This window comes from Lepidochelys olivacea, assembly GCF_965140295.1.
Source record: "Lepidochelys olivacea isolate rLepOli2 genome assembly, chromosome: 3".
NCBI lineage: Eukaryota > Metazoa > Chordata > Testudines > Cheloniidae > Lepidochelys > Lepidochelys olivacea.
The window spans coordinates 94,533,528-94,551,357 of NC_140413.1; the positions used below are offsets into that span (position 1 = coordinate 94,533,528).

At 40.7% G+C, this 17,830-nt stretch overlaps 1 protein-coding gene across 2 annotated transcripts in view; it reads left to right on the top strand.

The window, feature by feature from the left end:
* The window catches only part of HSF2 (heat shock transcription factor 2), a 38,839-nt gene that overhangs the window by 6,931 nt on the left and 14,078 nt on the right, over positions 1–17,830 (top strand). For both annotated transcript variants that reach the window (XM_084622835.1, XM_084622836.1), the window contains exons 2-5: positions 6,822–6,930; positions 7,080–7,207; positions 8,080–8,204; positions 13,645–13,720. In XM_084622835.1, coding sequence (XP_084478961.1) covers positions 6,822–6,930; positions 7,080–7,207; positions 8,080–8,204; positions 13,645–13,720 — 438 coding nt within the window. The remainder of the gene's footprint in view (positions 1–6,821; positions 6,931–7,079; positions 7,208–8,079; positions 8,205–13,644; positions 13,721–17,830) is intronic.

The following is a 17,830-nucleotide window of genomic DNA, read 5'->3' on the forward strand; positions in this document are numbered from 1 at the left end:
TCTGCCATTTTGTTGCCCAGTCACCCAGTGTTGTGAGATCCCTTTGTAACTCTTCACAGTCTGTTTTGGACTTAACTCTGTTGGGTAGTTTTGTATCATCTGCAGATTTTGCTAACTCACTGTTTACCCCTTTTTCCAGACCATTTATGAAAACGTTGAGTAGTACAGACCCCTGGGGGACACCACTATTTACCCCTCTCCATTCTGAAAACTGACCATTTATTCCTACCCTTTGTTTCCTATCTTTTAACCAGTTACTGATCCACGAGAGGACCTGCCTTCCTTATCCTGTGACAGCTTACTTGGCTTAAGAGCCTTTGGTGAGGGACCTTGTCAAAGGCTTTCTGAAAATCTAGGTACACTATATTTCCACATGCTTGCTGACCCCTTCAAAGAATTCTAGTAGATTGGTGAGGCATGATTTCCCTTTACAAAAACCATGTTGACTATTCCCCAACAAATTATGTTCATCTGTGTGTCTGACAATTCTGTTCTTTACTATAGTTTCAACCAGTTTGCCCAGTACTGAAGTCAGGTTTACTGGCCTGTAATTGCTGGAATAATCTCTGGAGCCCTTTTTAAAAATTGGCCTCACGTTAGCTGTCCTCTAGTCATCTGATACAGAAGCCGATTTAAATGATCGGTTATAAACCACAGTTAGTAATTCAGCAGTTTCACTTTTGAATTCCTACAGAACTCTTGAATGAATACCATCTGTTCCAAAAACCTCCTCTAATGACACCTCAATCTGAGACAATTCCTCATATTTGTCACCTAAAAAGAATGGCTCAGGTTTGGGAATCTCCCTCACATCCTCAGCCATGAAGACTGATGCAAAGAATTCATTTAGTTTTTCCCTCAATGGCCTTACCATCCTTGCACGATCCTTTAGCAGCTTGCTCATCCAGTGACCCCACTGGTTGTTTAGCAGGCTTCGTGTTTCTGATGAACTTAGCAATGTTTTTATTACTTTTTGAGTCTTTGGCTAGCTGTTCTTCAAATTCTTTTTTTTTTGGCCTTCCTAATTATATTTTTACACTACATAAACTGCTCACCTCCCCCCCCCCCGCCCCTGCCTAGAGGGGAATGAAAAGTAGATAGCAGTTCTCGCTCTCTTGGTTGTAGCACTAGCTCTCGTAGCATGAATAAATTAATGGAAAGTCATAAGATGCTGTCCTGGTACTTTAGGCGTGCCATTCCTGAAATCGAAAATGGTGAGGTTACACATTTAGGTGAGGTTCCTTCCCTGGCATTGGGCTTGACTGGCTGAACTGTGGTGGCGTCAAAAACAGGTTCTGGCTTGCTGCACAGCTGGGCCCCTCAGTCCCCTGTCCCCCATACACCACCACCACCACCTCCTTGCTGTTCATAGCCAGGGCTTGTGACTTGGGCTTCTCAGAGGTATACTCAGTGCTGCTGGAGTTGATATGGGGGAGTTTGGGGGTGGGGTCTGCGCTGATTATGGCATGCCACTTTTCGTAAAAGCTGCAGGTTTGTGGCTTGGCACTGGATCATTTGTTGCCCTCCCTGGCTGTCTGCTGTGCCTGCCACATGAAAAGCAAGGAGCTGTGGTACTGCTGCTTGTTCTTGTTGTAGCCCTTCTGCATCCCCTTAGCAATCTGCTTGTACATGTTGACGTTTCTAAGGCTGGATCGGCGCTGTGCCTGCATAGCCTTTTCTCCTTACAGGCCTGGGAGAGCCAATATCTCCTATCTGCTCCAGGCAGGAGTGCATCTGGAGCATGCAGCCGGTGTGGTCAGCTAGGCAGTTGCATTTAACCATTGAGAGCTACTAGGTGTGCTGGCCAAACTGGGCAATCAGGAAAAGGAATTTAAAAAATTTGCAGGGCTTTAGAAAGGTAACTTCTGGTCTCTGTAATCCCTGGCCAGAGGAGTTAAAAATGGTGACCAGAGAGGTCAGTTGTGGGACAGTTGTTGGGGGGGCAGTTAGGGTTGAAATAAGTAACACAGTCTGCATTCCCACTAACCTAAGTATATCAATCATGTCTGTATGCCGATCAGAGAGGTGGTGTTACTATATCAGCGTAATGGGGAATTTAGAGTGGTGGGAGAGCAATTTGAGTACAGACACATGCACAACTAGGTTCATGTAAGCTGCCTTGTGTGGACCTAACCCTGTAGTGTAGACTAGGCCTCAAACTTTCCAGTGCTTCCTGAAAGGGAAGCGGATCCAGCTAGTCCTAGTTATACGAGCCCTCTCTGAAGTATTATGATGTCATCTCCCACTTAGATATAAGTCCTATTCATGATAGAACGCTGTAGGCACTTCTCCTATATCAGAAACTTCTTTAAACAATGTTGTTTTTTAGTATATAAACAACTGTGGTATTATATTGAATCACTGTAGGAGAAACAGGAGTTGGAGATCCCACCTGGTATGAACCTATGTTTTTGCCAATTTTACTTTTTGTTTCCCTTGTCTGGGAATGGGAACTCTAAATGCTTTAACTGACCATTCAGTGTGATATAGTTTTAAGTAGCTTAAGGACCTGTATTCTTAGCAGAAATGTTGTTGTGACACTTTACAGTCATAATGGATGTTTTATCTATGAGGATTTCAAATGCCGTACAACTCATCCCTAAAACGTTACATACACAGTCTCTTAAATGGATACACAAAAGCTGGTCTAAGATAACACTGCATTAGTTATTTTTTTTACTGGAAGTGAAGAGTAACTTGTTCGTTTGTAATTGTCTAGGGAAGTTTGTCGAGGCAGAAATTAATGATCATATTTGGAATTTGATCAAAAAGACATTGGCATATAGGTAATAAGACCTTTGATTTAATGTCACGTTTTACAGCACTAATAGTTGTGAATTTCAACAGATACCATTTCCCCTTATTGTAACAATGGAAGAACAACATTGTCGTGGTTGTGTTAACCTCTGGTTCTGACTATTTTCATTGAAATAATGTAGGGATATTGATCTGTAGAGAATGAAACTATCAAGATTTTAAAATCTGGCATACGGTGTTTCAGGCTTTGCTTTTTACATCACTTTTTCTTTTGAGGTACACTTGATTTAAAGGGATTTGGGAAATTTTCCAGAAATCTATTAGCTGGATACTAAAGAAGGCCTTTTCTACACAGGAGAAATTTACCTGTCTGAGCACTCATTGCTCCCATCATTTCAAGTGTGCTTTTCATCCGCATAAAAAGGACTTTAAATGATTGTCAGGGGAGCAACTATTGGGGAAAGTAACCCCAGAATTTGTAGGGGCAGATCTCAATTGTGCATCAATCAGCTGACTCTCAGATTGAGTGCCACCATAGACACAGTTCCTGTTGGTACAGTCAGTGTAATCTTTAACAGCTCTGTCAGGTAGTGAACCTCCTTAGTTACATCAGTGAAGAGTCCTTTCTCTGCTCTCTTCCCCCTCCTCCCCTACACCCCCACCCCGGTCCTCAGGTCAGCTGCCAGTGATTCCACTGTGGATTGCTGACTGACATTGTGCTTTGCCTTCTGCCATACCCTTGCAAAGTGTCCCCTGCCCCTCAGCCATGCCCCCAAATTCGAGCTCTGCAACTTCTTAGATGGGAACCTCTTGTGATTTGCCAGTTGCAAATCCCATTCTGAGGAACCACATATATGGTTCCTCAGAGCAAAGCTGTCATTTATGGACCTTCAAATGATATTCCTAATGGTCTCTCAGTTTTCCCTATTAAGCTAGGACGAACTGTGGTTGCAGAGGTGTTTTTGTGTTGAAAGGCAAAGAAGTGGAGGCTTGTCATCTGGAGCTGTCATCTTTGACATCTGTCAAAGATAACAACCCACATCTTAAATTGAGGGCAAGCCTGATGTATGTAAGGGCAAAATATAAACCAACTAAGGTAATCAGTTGGGATGCATTCAGTCATTTTTGTGCTTCACAATTATTTGAAGCACAAACAGCTGAATAGCTCTACTATAGACAAGGCCTGACAGTGACAGTAAAGTCATTATCAAAGTTCAGGATCAGTGTACTGGTGAGAAGACTAGCCTCCCTCACACCCAGCTGCATGGACATAGTGAGTGTAGAGATTTCTAGCAAATTGCTGTTCCTGGACTCAACAGCTTCATCTTTTACATTAGTCTCTGGCTAACTGGTATTGGATAAACTTGAAGTTCCTATCCTTTTCTAGCTACTAGAGAGGATAAAGAGATCTCAGTCTCTTTTCTTTCTATCAAGAACCTCTTGGCTGGTATGAGAAAGAGGGTCACTAAGACTTCACTCCTTCCCAGAGCTTTCCCAAGCAGCAAATGAAACTGACAGGATTCTGTACAGTTTCATTACTCCAGTAGTGTTCAGTGTAACTGATAAGTCATGGTAATTTGTTCTGCTGGTGCTTGAGGAAGCTATGAGCAACAGCAGAAACAATGGAGATAACTGTCTGTGCACTCAGGAAGATATCCGTTTAGATTCTGTTCATATTCAGCAGGTGTCACAGATCCAGCTGGGCATACCTTGCTGGCCCCCCATTGGCCTGCTGTAAAGAAAATCCAAGCCTCTGTCTGTGGATCACCAGGTGTTTTAACTTCTAGACCCTGAATGTCTGTGGATCACCAGGTGTTTTAACTTCTAGACCCTGAATGATGTCTATCCACCTCCCCAATCTTGGGGTCCATTGGCAAACGTGCACTCCAACAATTCCTTCTGAGATCTGGAACCCACTGTCTAGCTGCCTAGCCCCCCTGGGTTCAGTGGTAATCCTGTACCTAAACACAACCTCTCCCAGACCTCCACACCAAAGGAGTGAAAGCATCTGGTAACTGTCTCTGTGTCTCTGGATGCACACAGTGATTGTGATGCAGTTCTCGCACTGTTAACGCATTTTTTTTGCTCATGGGGAATTCTGTAGAATTCAGAATTCAGGCCCCCTACAGATTTTGGTTTTTCTCTGCAGAATATAGATTCTGCTGGAGAGGTGAGGCAGTTACACCTTTTGCCAACGAGGAACTCCTGCTGGATCAGAAGAGAGGGCAGCCAGCTGGAGAGGCTGTGTTCCTCACAGTGGGTCCAGGAGAGGAGGCACTGGACTGACAGGGCAGGGCACATGGGGCTGCTGGGGTGAGGCTGTCACAGAATGGGGTTCAGAAGGGCTAGTGGAAGGACAGACTGGGATGTCTTCGGTTCCATACCCACACCAAACCACCCTCCAGGTTCATTCCCTCTCCCTCCGCTCTTCCATTACCCCTAACTCCCCCAAGCCTTTCATACTGTTTCTGAGGGGTGCCGGAAATCTCTTTCTGTATTGTATTTTAAATGAATTACTCAAGCTCGGTACTAATACGCCTTGTAAGAAACCTGTTTGCCAAAAAAAAAACATTTCCTGAATCTTTCTTTTTGTATGTATTGTTACAGACATATATGCTGATCGGTATTTTGAAAGAAATTACCAAAATAACTGAAACTGGCGTGATTATATTATTGTTTTGACAAAGAAAATATACAGAATTTTAAAATATCGTACACAGAATTTATAACTTTTTTTGGTGTAGAATTCCTCCAGGAGTAATTTTGGCTGTTTATAGTTAATCATATGCAGCACAAGAGAGTACAAATTAAATAGAAAACAACAAACATTCTTAACACATTGCATCTTGCTAGCTCACCCTTTTTGGGGGGAGCTGTTGCTGTTTGGGCAGGCAGGGTGTTCCCTGCTTCATGCAAGCTGTTACATGATGATTGGTCTCTCCCTCATGGAGTCACTTCTCCAGTTTGTATGATCTTTCTCTTTCCAACTACTTTTTCCTGTCTGGCTCCCTCTGTTCCTGTGGTTTTCCTATTTAAACCCCACCTCGTCACTTGGCCTCTTTTGTTCTGCTCTTAGTAAATTTCCACTGTTTCTGTCTTCCCCCATTCCCTCCAGAGGGGTAAGATTACACTAGTTTATCAAAGGTGTAGCTGCTTCTTTTAGTATAACTTGTGTGGTCAAAGTGCTATCATTAATCTTAAGTATTCCCCATTGTCCTTGAGTGGTGTGTAGCTGCTACAGGTCCTATCAGCAGTGGTGGAGCCATATACATATACAGGCAGTCATGATTAAGGCTCTGATTTAGTCACGGAGGGCATGGTATACATGGAATCTGTGACTTCCAGCGGCCTCTGAGACTTCAGCCTGCGGTGGTCGGGAGCTGCAGAGTCCCCCACTGCCCGCTGGGGCAGGAAGTTGTGGGGTACCCACGCCGTCTCTGGTGGGAGTGCCCCGCTGCTGCAAACCGCTGGGGCTGGTGGGCAGTTCTGGGCTGCTGGAGGAACCCAAACTCCTGGTCCCCACAGATGGTGGGAACCCCCCAGAGCTCCCAGCTTCCCACCACCCCTGAGCAGCAGGGGACACCAGGAGTTGCAGGCGGCAGGGGTAGCCCACAGCTCCCAGCTGCTACAGGCAGCTCCTAGTCCCTGCAGTTGCCCCGCTTGAAGTAGTGTGGGGATTCGCAGATCATCATTTTGTCAGGGATATTTTTAGTAAAAGTTAGGGACAGGTCACAGCTTCCATTAATTTTTCTGTTTTGCCTGGACTTTTACTAAACCTATCCATGACAAAATCTTAGCCTTACTCATGATACAGCAGTTTGCATAGTAAAGTTCATAATGTCATTCAAAATTCATGCGTTTGTATGGACAGATTTCCAAATAGTCACAGATGGTTCTTTGTAAGTACAAGAGATAAAAACTTTTTTCCTAATAAAATGTTGTGTTTTTTTTTGGGGGGGGGGGGGCGGAAGGATATAATCTCATAAGATGTTAAGTATCTACTGTGCCCCTTTATAAAAACAGATTTTTTAAAAATTAAATACAGTATGTGCTCTTCATTTTAGAATGGCCAGAGTTTCCTGGTGTTGGATGAACAAAGGTTTGCAAAAGAGATTCTTCCCAAGTACTTCAAGCACAACAACATGGCGAGCTTTGTGAGACAGTTAAATATGTGTAAGTTTTTTAGTATAGCTTTCTTTCTTAAAAATTATCTAATCATACTTTTTTTCACCCAACCCTTAAAAATGGGTGGATGGCATTGCGGCAGTAAAGTTCTGAATTCTGTAGTGTTTTCTTTTCTTCATGGTTAAACTGTTTTTCAGATGGCTTCCGTAAAGTAGTCCATGTTGACTCTGGCATTGTCAAATTGGAACGGGATGGTCCTGTGGAGTTCCAGCACCCATACTTTAAGCAGGGCCGTGATGATTTGTTGGAGCACATTAAAAGGAAGGTGAGTAAAAGGTCATACAAAACACATGGAGCATTGGCTTCTTTTAGCTAATCTTGTGAACAGATGGAGTGGGCATGTCAGTCAGTCGCAACTGGCGACTGTTGACATAGAGGCCTGCAGTCACAAAGGAATTTTGGATTTTACTTTTAAAGAGAAAATGAAATGATTTGCGCTTCTTCAAAGTAATCCCCTCTTGTTTTTTATATATAAAAAACAGTGAATGAGACGTGTTTGTGTGTGTGTGTGTATATATATGTCTTTCACTGTTTTTTATTTTTCCTTAATTATTCATTATAGTAAATCAGCAGCCCACTGAAGGGATGAGAAAATTACAAAACAAATTTATTCTTAAATTTTTATAAAACAGTTGTGCTTTTTTTTTGTTCCAACTACAAATTGTACTATTTTGCTCTTGCATTCACCAATATAAATATATAGCACAGTTTACTTTTTTAAAAAAACATGCAGTGATTCCCCTGGGGAGAGGATAAGATATTATGTATGTCACTTAATATGACACTGGAAGGTGCTTGGGTGCCACAGTGATGATGGCTATGTAAGAACCTGTATAGAGTAGAATAGAACTGTGTGTTTATAAACCTTTGACTTTTTTTTAAATACAAGTCAACTTTGGTAAAGGGGAGAAAACTGTAGATATACTAGTTTTACAATTTTTAATTTTTAAACATGCTCAGTGATGTAGAAATTATCAAAATATATAGTATGACATTCCAGGATAAATAAAAGTGATTTCTAGTGCTGATTATTCAGCCTGTTTCATAACTACTAATTTATTTTGAGTAGTATTAGGAGAGAAATGACATTTAGCATTCAGAATTTCATATTGCATCATGGGTTTTTTACTTTTAAAGGTTTCCTCTTCAAGACCCGAAGAAAATAAAATCCGTCAGGAAGACCTGTCCAAAATCATAAGCAGTGCTCAGAAGGTGCAAATTAAACATGAGACCATTGAATCCAGGCTGTCTGCCTTAAAGAGGTAAATATTACTTTGTGAGAGAACTGTTAACTTGCATTAGTATTCACAAATAGCGCTTCAGACAATAAATTTGATCAATTTGAAGCTGCAAATCTAGTAAGAAAGACATCGGTGTTTAAAGTCCTACTCTTCGCATGTGTTATTGGGGCTTGGTTGTGAGACTGCTGCAGTGTATAAAAGTTGTTTTGCAAAAAGATCAGATTTAATTTTAAATACTTATGTTTATTTGGGAAAGAGAATTTAAATGGAAATAGAATTTTTACAGAAATAAAATGTACACAACTTATCAGTCATGTGAGTTGGTGATTGAGCAGTGGCAATTAAACTCTATTAGAATTTTAAAATACTTAGGATGAATAATCATACTTGCCTTTCAAAATAGGAGATTTGAAGATCAGTGTTATGAAGTTTTATATTGTAAGTAGTGATTTTGATGCTCGAGTTTGGGAGACGGAGCTAAATTTTGTGGTACATTCCTACCAGTTGTTTGAACGTGATTTATGTAATCTTTTTTATTATTACTTCATTCCTCCACTGTTAAATTCCCAGAAAGATGTGCTCTATTGATGATTTAAAAAAAAAATTGACTCAGAACACGCTTCTGAAGTTTTTGAGTCTCCTAGTATCATGCTAGAATTTGGATACTATGGTTTAAACAGTTCAGAAGTTTCAGCTATCCGTTTACTTTTACTCTGCTAAAGCTTTGCACTCTAAATAGACTTGTCATTGATGCTTCTGCTAATTTCTACAGAGATTAAAATAGGTTAGAATTACTAAACCCATAGCAACCATGAGTGGGAATACTATAGTTCTTAAAAATAGCTGATATTTACACTCTATAAAAATTAGTGGCAAAAGTGATTGGATAGCTCTGTAGTTTGGAATTAAGAAAATAAGAATGGCTATACTGGGTTAGAGGAATGGTCCATCTAACCCAGTATCCTATCTTTGGATAGTGGCTAGTGCCAGATACAGCAGAGGGAATTAACAGGGCAATTATCGAGTGATCCATCCCCTGTCATCTAGAGTCCCAGCTTCTAGCAGTCAGAGGCCTGGGGACATCCAGAGCATGGGGTTGCATCCCTGACCATCTTGGGTGATAACCATTAGTGGACCTGTCCTCCATGAACTTATCTAATTGTTTTTTGAACCCAGTTATACTTTTGGCCTTCACAACATCAACCTGTAGACCATGTTACCAGGGGATTCTGCATTGTGTGAAGTTCTTCCTTCTGTTTTATTTAAACCTGCCACTTATTAATGTCAGTGAGTGACACCTCTCTGGAGTGGCTCATCCCCTGAGAGTGACTATCTCAGGACAGACTGTCGGAAAACAAGGGCAGATGTTCCAAACTGGTAGCATGTTCTATAATTAGATTTCACCAAGGTGGTAACAAAGTGCACTCCTGGATCACTATACCCGTCTTACCATGGAGTCACAGACAGTCCTCTTAGGCTCTCCAGCCTTGCCACCCAGACAAACTGGACTCAGTGAGAATGTTTACATAAACCAGAAATCACACCTCATGAGGCTACTCCCTGTCAGGGTTCCCTCCCCACTCTGGGATACAGATGTGGGGGGGATGTTTCACCTGCTTGGTCTCTCTTTTTTTTTTTTCTCCCCATCCAGAGAGGGAACAAACAAAGAGCACAAACAACCCTTCTTCTCTCCTCCCCTTCCCCCCCCCCATCTTCCCCAGATTTGAAAGTATCTTCTTCCTCATTGGCCCTTTTGGTCAGGTGCCAACTAGGTTATTTGAGCTTTTTACCCCTTACAGGTAAAGATTCAATACAGCTACCCAGGAGGAATTTTATGCTACCCTTAGCTGTATGTTTATGAAATTCTCAATTACAAAGGATCAGTCATTTACACCAAATCAGTTGGTATTTCAGATCTGACACCAAAGACACTGCTGGCAGCCAATTCAATAGTAAACTAACTATAGATATATTAGCTTAACAAAAATGTGGTGTTGAGAAATTAAAGCAGGTAACGTATAATAACAAGTGAGTCGAAGTTCATAAATCCAAAAAGATAGCAGAAATGTCTTTTTTTGCCAGTTTCCCAAAAATCTTTCAGGGCTACCAAGAATAATTCTGGGGATCTCCATTGTTTTAAGTTACTCTACCCTGTTCGAATCCAAACTGTCCAGAGATAAAGGATCATTCTTTGAAATCCATTTTATAGCTGCTGCTTACAGATCACAATATGACAAAGGCTTTTATTCCTTCCATGGCCACTTGGTTTGAAATTAACATTTCCTGTTACCATCCTTAAATTCTTCATTAGCATTTCACACGATCTCTGAGTGATTTAGTTACAGGGTTATACAAACATTTGCAATTATGTAATCGCAAACTAGGATATTTCACTAGTTTTCATTAATTGAACACCTGAATACATTCTCATATTAACACACACACTTTAATCTAGGGTTATCTAATTACTGGAGCATACATATTGTAACTGTAATTACAGGGGTATATGCAATGTAATACTATAGCTCTTACGTAGAGGCGAGATAGATACATATATATAGTGAAAACAACAACATTAGCATCTCTTTTGATCTCTGTTAGCTAGGGCTGTCAATCGCAGTTAGCTCACGTGATTAACTCAAAGTTAATCGCAATTAAAAAAAATTAATCGCAATTAATCGCACTGTTAAACAGAATATCAGTTGAGATGTATTAAATATTTTTGGATATCTTTCTACATTTTCAAATACATTGATTTCAATTACAACACAAAATAGAAAGTGTACAGTGCTCATTTATATTTTTGATTACAAATATTTGCACTTTAAAAATGATAAAAGAAATAGTATTTTTCAATTCATCTCATACAAGTACTGTAGTATAATCTCTTTATCGTGAAGGTGGAATTTACATATATAGATTTTTTTTTTTGTTACATAACTACATTAAAAAACAAAACAGTGTTAAACTTTAGAGCCTACAAGTCCACTCAGTCTTCTTTTTCAGCCAATCACTAAGAGAAACAAGTTTGTGCACATTTAGGGGAGATAATGCTGTCCGCTTCTTATTAACAATGTCCCCTGAAAGTGAGAACAGACATTCACATGCTACTTTTGTAGCTGGCATTGCAAGGTATTTACGTGCCAGATATGCTAAACATTCGTATGCCTCTTCATCCTTTGGCCACCATTCCAGAGGACATGCTTCCATGCTGACAACACTCATTCCAAAAATAATGCATTAATTAAATCTGACTGAACTCCTTGAGGGGAGAATTGTATGTTTCCTGCTGTTTTACCTGCATTCTGCCATATATTTCATGTTCTAACAGTCTGATGATGACCCAGCACATGTTATTCATTTAAGAACACTTTTTCACTGCAGATTTGACAAAATGCAAAGAAGGTACTAATGTGAAATTTCTAAAGCTAGCTACAGCACTCGACCCAAGGTTTAAGAATTTGAAGTGCCTTCCAAAATCTGAGAGGGACAAAGTGTGGAGCATGCTTTCAGAAGTCTTAAAAGCACAACACTGTGATGCGAAAACTACAGAACCCGCAACACCAAAAAAGAAAATCAACTTTCTGCTGGTGGTATTTGAGTCTGATAATGAAAATGAACATGCGTTGGTCTGCACTGCTTTGGGTTGTTATCTAGCAGAACCCGTCATCAGCATGGACGCACATCCTCTGGAATCATGGTTGAAGTATGAAGGGACATATGAATCTTTGTAAAAAATAAATACAAAGTTAGCACTGTACACTTTGTATTCTGTGTTGCAATTGAAATCACAATATTTGAAAATGTAGAAAATATCCAAATATATTTTAAAAAATGGTTTTCCGTTTATTGGTTAACGTGCAATGAACTGGGTTGTTTTTTTTTAGCTGGGAGCCGCAGGGACATGTGGAGCTGGGTAGGGAGCCCCTGCCAGCCCTACCAACCGCCATCACCAGTGGAGGTTCCGTACCAGCACCCGCAGGAGTCCTGGACCATGTCTCTTCTCTCCCACAAGCACCCACAGCCCAAGTTTTACTTAGGGGTATATAGTAAAAGTCATGGACAGGTCACAGGCTGTGAATTTTTGTTTTCTGCCCATGACCTGTCCATGACTTTTACTAAAAATGCTCATAACTAAAACGTAGCCTTAATCACAGTGGGTACTTCTCTGTAAATTTCCAGTCAGCAAACTGGCAATTTGAGATAGACAGCTGCTTCTTCATGTCGGTTCTTATTCCCTTTGACTGCTGTCTATTCCCCCAGAAACTCAGACTTCATACTTTTTTTTTTTTTAAATCTTTAGAAGGTATAATTAATTTGGAGAGAATACATTATAGAATAACAGCTGAAGAGAGATAATTTGAGGAAGGATAACTGGTTTTGGTTCACTGGTAGTTCCAAAGAAATAAAAAAGGGTTGAACAGAATCTTTGGCAAATTGAAAAACTCAGCAAATTTTGTTTGGAGTTGAAGAAAATGTTGTGTTTGTCCTGAAATGAACCATTTTGTTTCCAGACAGTTTTTAGCATCAAAACAAAGGAATAGAAGGGCTAGATTCACAAAACGGCAGGAGGGAGATGGTATTGTCTCTCTTATAACCTTTAGCTGTTAGTGGCTAGGGCACTCACCTAGTATTGGTAGACAAGGGTTCATTTCTCCCTCAGCCTGATATGGAACAGCAATTTGAAATTGGGTCTCGTGTATTGCATGACAGTGCTCTTATCACTGGGCTATTGCATATTCTGGTGTGGATCTCCGTCTGTCCTGTTGAAGCTATTTCACAGTGTATAAATTCATTACTGGAAGAGGGGCATGTACTTGGTCTCCTACCATCAATGTGAATGCCCTAACATTCAGGCATTAGAATACTCACTCTGTCTCTGACCTGGTGACTGTTCAGGTATTTTATACAAAGTGGAACAGCTTTGACGGGAGAGTTGAGACATGCTGGCTCCACGTTGCCCTGTATCTCAGGGGTTAGGGCACTCTTCTCTGGTCTCCCACGCTGCAGTTCAAATCCCTGCTCCATATCAGGCGGGAAGGGGAACTGAACTGGAGGGATCTCCCATAGCCCAGACAAGTGTCCTAACTGTTGAGCTAAAACTTACAGGAGAGGCATCACTGCCACCCATACTTCTGGCTGAAATTATTTGGGTAATTTGCATCAGATCTGTGAATAGTTTTGGGTTGACCAAAACAGCACTTTATGGCAAATATATTATTTTTTCAAATTTTCCCCAGCTCTAATCAGACCATTCCCATGGGCTGCTTTGAGTTCTGTGCTATGTAACTTTCTTCCAAGGCTTCTGCCGATGGTACTTCATAGGAAGGATGTATAACTTTGTGAATTGTCTTAAAGAGCCTGACTTTTTTTTTTTTTTTTTTTGGTGAAACTGTATTAACGTAAGGGCTTTTTTTCTTAAGTTTGAGTTTAGCTTTCTAAATCACTTTTGTTGAAACAGGGAAAATGAATCTCTTTGGAGGGAAGTGGCAGAATTGAGAGCAAAACACTTGCAGCAGCAACAGGTTATTCGAAAGGTAAGACTTAATTTGTGGATTATACAGCTGCTTCTATCTGATTAGATATATTTTATGTGCACAGGCTGATTTATGTTGTCCTTACTCTGACTACCTCAGTCTATGCTATGTGAAATCTAGTTTTCTTTAAAATAGTAAGATCTTTAATCTTCGTTAACTCAGCATGTGGCCATCTATAAAGAGACTGAAGGATTACAGGGATGCCATCGTGTTTGCCTCTTTACTTTCCTAGGAAAGCCCTCTCCAAGGCAACTTTAAATTGGCTTCTTCCCCTCCCTCCCTAGTTTTGGAGATGGCCTCCATTGGTAGAACCCCCAGCAGAATTATGTGTGAATAACTTGATGCACTAGCAGCAATTGAAGTGATTAAATTCTAAAATACATTTTAGGAACGAAGTAATGTTTTTGGTCACTTATTAGCTGATGTCAGCATGACCTGGTTCATTGATGCTGAAAATGAAATACAATTACAAGGTTAATTTGAATTAAGCCATATAGTATGTAGTTAAAGATTAAAAATGTAGCTGTCAACTCAAAGCTACAATGGCGGACAGGATTCCAAGGTCTCAAGGAATAGGATTTTGGGTTTTTTAGAGGAAGATCAGTAGATTTGGTGGTAGGTAGGATATAGAAGCAAATACTTACCGAACTTTTATTTTAAAAAATTGTGAAACTGATAAAATAGTCAAACAAAATACTTTATTCCTATTTTTACAGCATATCAGTTGCCAAGAAAAGAAGCAAAACTATATTTTTGTAAATAGCAAATTTTAAAAGTAGTTTCTTAAAGAGCAGAAAATGAAGCAAATGTGAGCTGTGTTTTGTACCACATGTTCCTGTGGAAGTAGTAAAATATTGGAGCATTTGAGAGAACATTCACTTTTTTACTCTTTCCCATGTGGCATCTGGGTCTCTTGATTTTTGGACTTGACAGTGAATTGTGTTCATTTTTGTTACAGAATACTTTTCTCTTCTGAAGATGTTTTTGCTGGGAATTTCTTTGACAGCCTCCAGTTCACAAATTTCATGTGAAACTACCTAGTAAAATAACTTGAAATCCTGTATTAGATCACATCTCTGCCATGTTGTACCTATAGAACATTTACTCTGGGGGGGTTCAGTAAGATACTCATATTCTTGTTGTTGGTAGGATCTCTTTCGTACAACACTGATCATTCCTGTGAACTTGTGAAATTGCTTGTTGGAAGTATTTGCAAGATACAGTAGTTTAATGTCACTAGTAGAAGAGCCTGTTGAACGGAAGCTGTAGATGGTACATCCAGGTTAGATCACTGGTCTAACCTTTTAGGGACCTAGTTTTATACCCTGGTTGGGCAGCAGGTAAAAACTATGTACATGTGGTCTTTGCTTCTATTTGCACATCATAAGACAACCATACAGTAAGCAATCTGTGCAGTGGAGGCTAGTGCTGAAGTAGCAGAATAGTTATATGTGCCTTGCTTGAACAAATGAAATTAGGCCTTCGGTTGTAAGTGTCCTAAACATTCAGTATCAAAAACTATTTTAGTATGTCTCAGCGGCACTGCTATGGATACCCGCATGGCCCCACAGTATGCCAACATTTTTATGGTTGACTTAGAGCAACGCTTCCTCAGCTCTCGTCCCCTAACGCCTCTACTCTACTTGCGCTATATTGATGACATCTTCATCATCTGGACCCATGGAAAAGAAGCCCTTGAGGAATTCCACCATGACTTCAACAATTTCCATCCCACCGTCAACCTCAGCCTGGTTCAGTCCACACAAGAGATCCACTTCCTGGACACTACAGTGCTAATAAACAATGGTCACATAAACACCACCCTATACCGGAAACCTACTGACCGCTATTCCTACCTACATGCCTCCAGCTTTCACCCTGACCACTCCACACGATCCATCGTCTACAGCCAAGCTCTGCGATACAACTGCATTTGCTCCAATCCCTCAGAGACAAACACCTACAAGGTCTCTATCAGGCATTCTTACAACTACAGTACCCACCTGCAGAAGTGAAGAAACAGATTGATAGAGCCAGAAGAGTTCCCAGAAGTCACCTACTACAGGACAGGCCTAACAAAGAAAATAACAGAACGCCACTAGCCGTCACCTTCAGCCCCCAACTAAAACCCCTCCAACGTATTAAGGATCTACAACCTATCCTGAAGGATGACCCAACACTCTCACAAATCTTGGGAGACAGGCCAGTCCTTGCCTACAGACAGCCCCCCAACCTGAAGCAAATACTCACCACCAACCACATACCACACAACAGAACCACTAACCCAGGAACCTATCCTTGCAACAAAGCCCGTTGCCAACTGTGCCCACATATCTATTCAGGGGACACCATCACAGGGCCTAATAACATCAGCCACACTATCAGAGGCTCGTTCACCTGCATATCCACCAATGTGATATGTGCCATCATGTGCCAGCAATGCACCTCTGCCACGTACATTGGTCAAACTGGACAGTCTCTACGTAAAAGAATAAATGGACACAAATCAGATGTCAAGAATTATAACATTCATAAACCAGTCGGAGAACACTTCAATCTCTCTGGTCACGCTATTACAGACATGAAAGTTGCAATTCTTCAACAAAAAAACTTCAAATCCAGACTCCAGCAAGAAACTGTTGAATTGGAATTTATTTGCAAATTGGATACAATTAACTAACTTAGGTTACCTTGCATAATGACTTAGCCACTCCCAGTCTCTATTCAAGCCTATTTCCCCTTGTTTTTTCCTACACACCCCTCCCCCCCCGACGTTCTTGTTAAACCCTGGATTTGTGCTGGAAATGGTCCACCTTGATTATCATACACATTGTAAGGAGACTGATCACTTTAGATAAGCTATTACCAGCAGAAGAATGGGGTGGGAGGAGGTATTTTTCATGCTTTGTGCGTATATAAAAAGATCTTCTACACTTTCCACAGTATGCATCCGATGAAGTGAGCTGTAGCTCACGAAAGCTTATGCTCAAATAAATTGGTTAGTCTCTAAGGTGCCACAAGTACTCCTTTTCTTTCAGTGAGTTTAGTTAACCTTTCTTGTCTTTCCGTGTCTACATAGCTGCATTTCACCAACTCCATCATTATCTGTGTATGCAGCCTGTACCGTTGATATCATCCATACCTGTACCTTTTTTCAGTTAATCTACTGAAATGTTCTTCTCTTATGGCTTACCCAGAGAAGTTCTCTAGGGTACAGATGTGGGAACCTGCATGAAAAAACCCCCTAAGCTTATTTTTACCAGCTTAGGTTAAAACTTCCCCAAGGTACAAACTATTTTACCTTTTGTCCCTGGACTTTATTTGCTGCCACCACCACCAAGCATCTAACAAACATAATAGGGAAAGAGCCCGCTTGGAAACGTCTTTTTCCCCCCAAGTCTCCTCAAGCCCTACACCCCCTTTCCTGGGAAAGGCTTGATAAAAATCCTCACCAATTTGCATAGGTGAACACAGACCCAAACCCTTGGATCTTAAGAACAATGAAAAAGCAATCAGGTTCTTAAAAGAAGAATGTTAATTGAAGAAAAAGTAAAAGAATCACCTCTGTAAAATCAGGATGGTAAGTACCTTACAGGGTAATCAGATTCAAAACATAGAGAATCCCTCTAGGCTAAACCTCAAGTTACAAAAAGACACAAAAACAGGAATGTAAATTCCATTCAGCACAACTTTTTTTTATCAGCCATTTAAACAAAACAGAATCTAACTCATATCTAGCTAGATTGCTTACTGACTTTTTACAGCAGTTCTGACCTGCGTTCCTGCTCCGGTCCTGGCAAAAGGAACACGGATAGAGAGAACCCTTTGTTCCCCCCCCCCTCCACTCCAGCTTTGAAAGAATCTTGTCTCCTCATTGGTCATTTTGGTCAGGTGCCAGCAAGGTTGTCTTAGCTTCTTAACCCTTTACATGTGAAAGGGTTTTTCCTCTGGCCAGGAGGGATTTAAAGGTATTTACCCTTCCGTTTATATTTATGACAGATGTAGAGAAACTGGACAGGATCCAGAAGCAAGTGACAAAAATAATGGAAGGAATGGAATGCAAGCCATGAGAGCAAAGGCTAAAGGAACTGTGGGAATTATGTTTAGTTT